The sequence below is a fragment of the Oncorhynchus mykiss genome, chromosome 9, assembly GCF_057628025.1.
Source record: "Oncorhynchus mykiss isolate SJ-2025 chromosome 9, ASM5762802v1, whole genome shotgun sequence".
NCBI classification, from domain to species: domain Eukaryota; kingdom Metazoa; phylum Chordata; class Actinopteri; order Salmoniformes; family Salmonidae; genus Oncorhynchus; species Oncorhynchus mykiss.
Window position 1 is genome coordinate 51,426,995 of NC_143030.1, and position 7,515 is coordinate 51,434,509.

The following is a 7,515-nucleotide window of genomic DNA, read 5'->3' on the forward strand; positions in this document are numbered from 1 at the left end:
ATGACTTGGAGCAAGTGGGTTTGGCGACGAGTATGAAGCGAGGGCCAGCCAACGACAGCGTACAGGTCACAGAGGTCGCAGTGAATGTTGGCTGTATAGTTCATATTAATACATTTCTCTTTAAGTTTAGGCTAACAATACACCTATTTGCTTTTGCTCGTGGGTTTGGGGTGGTGTGCACCTTTCTGTGCAATGACGAAATTCTGTCCTATTTTCTGAACAATATCACTGTCCATTTGGGGGACCACTTTTGGATCCATATATCCTTCTTAATTATTCTCATTACATGTGACCTAAGCAAGTGTTCGGATCCGAACTCGGAATGTAAATTGAGTGGCATAGGGACCCTGCAGGTGCATTGTTCCTTGTGCATTCATCTTTTCTATGGTCTCTCCCCAATGATGTGTATAAACCCTGGATTGCTGGTGCTTTGTAATGGCCAATGAGAGGCTTTGAAGCCACTTGGCACTCTCCAGAAAGAGCAGTCCTCCATAGGAATGAATGGAATTCTACAATATTTCAATAAAATGTTTCAAGGGCACAATTTCATGTATTTAAGTATTTATTTGTTGTGGTGGGGGCAGTAACATTAACACTCTCAAAATATAAAATGTTCATGTTCAGTTCAATTAATATAATTTGCATGTGTGCATTAAGGTGTCTGTAACTGAATAGATTTGTAAAACAACCAATGTAGACATTAATAAATGCATTTCTATAGCTTTGTTTTACAATGAAGGAGGAGTACCAAAATGGCTGTGCGATGGCTTCAAAGCAGTGCCCCCCTCTTAGTCATCTAAGGTTAATACATATTATGGTCTCCTCCTCTTCTATTAAATTGATTTGGACTGCATTTGCTCTAACAGTCTTGAAGTCAGCATGGACATGAATTTGTCAGCGCGTTGTGCTTTGGTTCTTTTTCTGTTGGCATTTGTAGATTTGAAAATAGTCTCTGCTGCAGAAACGGGAGGCACATCTACAGGTGAGTTGTTCTAATTAGTCTACTTTGCATTATTTGTCATGAAACAAACTGTGACAATTTGATGATTTATTTTAAGAAGTCTGCTACACTTGACTTAGGTGTTATAGTCTACCTAATTGGTTATAAACAATAGCCTATAATTGTGCATAGCCCCTTTGCAACCTATTTTGTTGCAACCTTACAAAGAAATACAAGCCAGCCATTATGACTTTGAAACAATCCAGGCTACCCTTGGCCATCTTACGCATACACTGTCAAATAAATTCTAGTTGTTTCAACTAATTATTATGAAGTAAGTGGTTCCAAAGCCTTTTTCAGTTTATTCAACTTCTAGATAAAAGTGTTACCTGAACTTAACATTTTTAGTTGGCCCAAAGTTAGCTCCAACTTGAGAAAACGAATGCAAAAATTCAGTCAACATATGTGTTTGTCAATTTGTCTCATATGTTCATTTAACTAGAAATGATTATTTCTGCATCTTAATAGCACTGTTTGTGTGTCTGTGTGTAACTAGCTGCACAGCCCATTTTAGTTAACATACAATGTTTTCAACCTACTTATTTGAACCAATAGATTGTGAGTGTTCAGAAGGCTGTCATGCATTTTCATGGGTGTTATGGGGGAAACATTGATGATGGGGGACAAATGTCTCCAAAACTATTAATTAGACAATAAATTACTTGGAGTATGACCTACAAACTTTCCAGAGATGCAAATGCATATTTGTCAAATCCATCTCGACACAAATATGACAGATTTTCATGAATTGGTTCAGTCCAAATGTGTCTATGTTCATGTCTCTTTGTGGAAAGTTGGGTTCCCTGACATCTGCTCAAATTGTGTTGTCCCAAAGCAAAGCCTGGAGTGTGCCCTCGTAGACGATGGGGCACGGGGATATGTGCAGAGTTATGTTCCAATGACAGTGACTGCCCCAATGATGAAAAATGCTGCCACAATGGATGTGGGCATAACTGCATTGCACCTAACACAGGTAAGATATGGTCCCAGAGTGACAGATACACCCATCTATTGCATTCATTATTGCTGCATTACCCTGGAAACAAGAAAGCTGGAGATTGTAATGTACATTTCATACACATAGATCAATATATTTCACTTACACTCTCTATAGAGCTGAGAAACTCAATTAAGAAGTCACATAATAGAAAGACTTCATTGGGAAGAGTCAGTGTAGGCTGACAAGTTGCTACCATAAACCTATTTGTAATGGGGAAATGTAGGATCGCTAAAGATCATATTTAGTTGAGAGTGATCAACAAAACATTTAGCGTATACAGTTTATGTTATACACAATGGTTTCAGTATACTAGTTGTGACATTCAAGATGTGGGTTGATGGTCACTAGACTTGATGCTGAATGTTATGGATTGTTCTCATATCTGTTGATAGTGATTGACGCCAGACTGGAGGTCCCAGTAGAAGGACCGAGGACACACTGATTATTCACTGTTGTATTGTACTGATGACATTCTGTGACCACTGTGTGATTCTGTAGCAGCTAACATTTATCGTAACGATCTCCACACAAATATGACAGATTTTCAGAAAATGGTTCAGTGTAATTGTGTCCATGTTCATGTGTCTTTGTGGTAAGTCGTGTCCCTGACATGTCTGCTCAAATTGTGTTGTCTCAAAGCAAAGCCTGGAGTGTGCCCTCGTAGACCATGGGGCGTAGGGACGTGTGCAGAGTTATGTTCCAATGACAGTGACTGCCCCAATGATGAAAAATGCTGCCACAATGGATGTGGGCATAACTGCATTGCACCGTACACAGGTAGGATATGGTCCCAGAGTGACAGATACACCCATCTATTGCATTCATTATTACTGCATTACTCTGGAAACAAGAAAGCTGGAGATTGTAATGTACATTTCATACACATAGATCAATATATTTCACATACACTCTCTTTAGAGCTGAGACACTCAATTAAGAAGATTTCTGAGAGCCATGTAGGTATTTAGAGTTTTATATATACATATATATATATATATATATATATATACACCATAAACATTTTGTAATGGGGACATTTAAGACCAGTTAAGCTCATATTTAATTTAGAGTGATCAACACAATGTTTAGTACAGAGCTTCTGTAATACACATGATTTCCATTGTTCCTCTTGTGACATTCAAGGTGTGGGTTGATGGTCACTAGACTTGATGATGAATGTTATGGATTGTTCTCATATCTGTTGATAGTGATTGACGCCAGACAGGAGGTCCCAGTAGAAGGACCGAGGTCACACTGATTATTCACTGTTGTATTGTATTGATGACATTGTGGAACACTGTGTGATTCTGAAGCAGCTGACAATGTCACCGCTTTCTGTTTTGACTTCCTACAAATGCAAATGCCTATTTATCGTAACCATCTCCTCACAAATATGACAGATTTTCAGAAAATGGTTCGGTCCAATTGTTTCCTATTCCTCCTGCTCTCTCACAGTGCCGATCCCCCCGAAGGCAGGTCAGTGCCCGCTGCTTCTGAATGTCGTGCCGTCACACAAGGGATGTGTCCGCGATGAGGACTGTCCTAAAGATGACAAATGCTGCGTCTTTCACTCTGACGCCTTGTGTGTCCCACCTGACTTCAGTAAGAACCTGACTGGTTTACTAACAGTGTTCAGAAGGCTGCCATGCGTTTTCATGGGTGTTATGGGGGAAACATTGATGATGGTGGCCAAATGTCTCCAAAACTAATTAGACACAAAAATATTAAGGGTATACTCTGCAATCTTTTCACAAATAAAAATGCATATTTATCGTAACCATCTACACACAAATATGACAGATTTTCATAATTTGGTTCAGTCCAAATGTGTCCATGTTCATGTCTCTTTGTGGCAATTTGGGTTCCCTGACATGTCTGCTCAAATTGTGTTGTCCCAAAGCAAAGCCTGGAGTGTGCCCTCGTAGACGATGGGGCGTAGGGACGTGTGCAGAGTTATGTTCCAATGACAGTGACTGCCCCAATGATGAAAAATGCTGCCACAATGGATGTGGGCATAACTGCATTGCACCTAACACAGGTAAGATATGGTCCCAGAGTGACAGATACACCCATCTATTGAATTCATTATTGCTGCATTACTCTGGAAACAAGAAAGATGGAGATTGTAATGTACATTTCATACACATAGATCAATATATTTCATATACACTCTCTATAGAGCTGAGACACTCAATTAAGAAGATTTCTGAGAGCCATGTAGGTATTTAGAGTTTTATATATATATACACCATAAACCTTTTGTAATGGGGACATTTAAGACCAGTTAAGCTCATATTTAATTTAGAGGGATCAACACAATGTTTAGTTCAGAGCTTCTGTAATACACATGATTTCCATTGTTCTTCTTGTGACATTCAAGGTGTGGGTTGATGGTCACTAGACTTGATGATCAATGTTATGGATTGTTCTCATATCTGTTTATAGTGATTGACGCCAGACTGGAGGTCCCAGTAGAAGGACCGAGGGCACACTGATTATTCACTGTTGTATTGTATTGATGACATGGTGGAACACTGTGTGATTCTGAAGCAGCTGACAATGTCACCGCTTTCTGTTTTGACTTCCTACAAATGCAAATGCCTATTTATCGTAACCATCTCCTCACAAATATGACAGATTTTCAGAAAATGGTTCGGTCCAATTGTTTCCTATTCCTCCTGCTCTCTCACAGTGCCGATCCCCCCGAAGGCAGGTCAGTGCCCGCTGCTTCTGAATGTCGTGCCGTCACACAAGGGATGTGTCCGCGATGAGGACTGTCCTAAAGATGACAAATGCTGCATATTTGACTCTGACGCCTTGTGTGTCCCACCTGACTTCAGTAAGAACCTGACTGGTTTACCAACAGTGTTCAGAAGGCTGCCATGCGTTTTCATGGGTGTTATGGGGAAAACATTGATGATGGTGGCCAAATGTCTCCAAAACTAATTAGACACAAAAATATTAGGGGTATACTCTGCAATCTTTTCACAAATACAAATTCCTATTTATCGTAACCATCTACACACAAATATGACTGATTTCCAGAAAATGGTTCAGTCCAAATGTGTCTATGTTCATGTCTCTTTGTGGCAATTTGGGATCCCTGACATCTGCTCAAATTGTGCTCACAAAGCAAAGCCTGGAGTGTGCCCTCGTAGACCATGGGGCGTAGGGACGTGTGCAGAGTTATGTTCCAATGACAGTGACTGCCCCAATGATGAAAAATGCTGCCACAATGGATGTGGGCATGACTGCATTGCACCGTACACAGGTAGGATATGGTCCCAGAGTGACAGATACACCCATCTATTGCATTCATTATTGCTGCATTACTCTGGAAACAAGAAAGCTGGAGATTGTAATGTACATTTCATACACATAGATCAATATATTTCACATACACTCTCTATAGAGCTGAGACACTCAATTAAGAATATTTCTGAAAGCCATGTAGGTATTTAGAGTAAAATATTTATATATATATATATATATATATACACCATAAACATTTTGGAATGGGGACATTTAAGACCAGTAAAGCTCATATTTAATTTAGAGTGATCAACACAATGTTTAGTATAGAGCTTCTGTAATACACATGATTTCCATTGTTCTTCTTGTGACATTCAAGGTGTGGGTTGATGGTCACTAGACTTGATGATAAATGTTATGGATTGTTCTCATATCTGTTGACAGAGATTGACGCCAAACTGGAGGTCCCATTAGAAGGACCGAGGGCACACTGATTATTCACTGTTGTATTGTATTGATGACATTGTGGAACACTGTGTGATTCTGTAGCAGCTGACAATGTCACCGCTTTCTGTTTTGACTTCCTACAAATGCAAATGCCTATTTATCGCAACCATCTCCTCACAAATATGACAGATCTTCAGAAAATGGTTCGGTCCAATTGTTTCCTATTCCTCCTGCTCTCTCACAGTGCCGATCCCCCCGAAGGCAGGACAGTGCCCGCTGCTTCTGAATGTCGTGCCATCACACAAGGGATGTGTCCGCGATGAGGACTGTCCTAAAGATGACAAATGCTGCGTCTTTCACTCTGACGCCTTGTGTGTCCCACCTGACTTCAGTAAGAACCTGACTGGTTTACTAACAGTGTTCAGAAGGCTGCCATGCGTTTTCATGGGTGTTATGGGGGAAACATTGATGATGGGGGACAAATGTCTCCAAAACTAATTCGCCACAAAAATATTAGGGGTATACTCTGCAATCTTTTCACAAATACAAATTCCTCTTTACCGTAACCATCTCCACACAAATATGACTGATTTCCAGAAAATGGTTCAGTCCAATTTTGTCTGTGTTCATGTCTCTTTGTGGTAAGTCGGGTTCCCTGACATGTCTGCTCAAATTGTGTTGTCCCAAAGCAAAGCCTGGAGTGTGCCCTCGTAGACGATGGGGCTGGGGAGTAGGGACGTGTGCAGAGTTATGTTCCAATGACAGTGACTGCCCCAATGATGAAAAATGCTGCCACAATGGATGTGGGCATGACTGCATTGCACCGTACACAGGTAGGATATGGTCCCAGAGTGACAGATACACCCATCTATTGCATTCATTATTGCTGCATTACTCTGGAAACAAGAAAGCTGGAGATTGTAATGTACATTTCATACACATAGATCAATATATTTCACATACACTCTCTTTAGAGCTGAGACACTCAATTAAGAAGATTTCTGAAAGCCATGTAGGTATTTAGAGTTTTATATATAAATATATATATATATATATACACCATAAACCTTTTGTAATGGGGACATATAAGACCAGTAAAGCTCATATTTAATTTAGAGGGATCAACACAATGTTTAGTTCAGAGCTTCTGTAATACACATGATTTCCATTGTTCTTCTTGTGACATTCAAGGTGTGGGTTGATGGTCACTAGACTTGATGATACATTTTATGGATTGTTCTCATATCTGTTGACAGAGATTGACGCCAGACTGGAGGTCCCAGTAGAAGGACCGAGGGCAAACTGATTATTCACTGTTGTATTGTATTGATGACATTGTGGAACACTGTGTGATTCTGAAGCAGCTGACAATGTCACCGCTTTCTGTTTTGACTTCCTACAAATGCAAATGCCTATTTATCGTAACCATCTCCTCACAAATATGACAGATCTTCAGAAAATGGTTCGGTCCAACTGTTTCCAATTCCTCCTGCTCTCTCACAGTGCCGATCCCCCCGAAGGCAGGTCAGTGCCCGCTGCTTCTGAATGTCGTGCCGTCACACAAGGGATGTGTCCGCGATGAGGACTGTCCTAAAGATGACAAATGCTGCGTCTTTCACTCTGACGCCTTGTGTGTCCCACCTGACTTCAGTAAGAACCTGACTGGTTTACTAACAGTGTTCAGAAGGCTGCCATTTGTTTTCATGGGTGTTATGGGAGAAACATTGATGATGGGGGACAAATGTCTCCAAAACTAATTAGACACAAAAATATTAGGGGTATACTCTGCAATCTTTTCACAAATACGAATCCCTCT

At 40.4% G+C, this 7,515-nt stretch overlaps 1 protein-coding gene across 1 annotated transcript; it reads left to right on the forward strand.

Annotated features, from left to right (window-relative positions):
• Positions 1 to 885: 885 nt before the first annotated feature.
• On the forward strand, positions 886 to 5,746 carry LOC149981247 (uncharacterized). Its single transcript, XM_090185803.1, has 8 exons — positions 886 to 982; positions 1,836 to 1,973; positions 2,640 to 2,777; positions 3,456 to 3,602; positions 3,901 to 4,038; positions 4,693 to 4,839; positions 5,134 to 5,271; positions 5,697 to 5,746. The coding sequence occupies exons 1-8, from the start codon at positions 886 to 888 to the stop codon at positions 5,744 to 5,746; spliced, it is 993 nt and encodes a 330-aa protein (XP_090041929.1).
• The last annotated feature ends 1,769 nt before the right edge of the window (positions 5,747 to 7,515 follow it).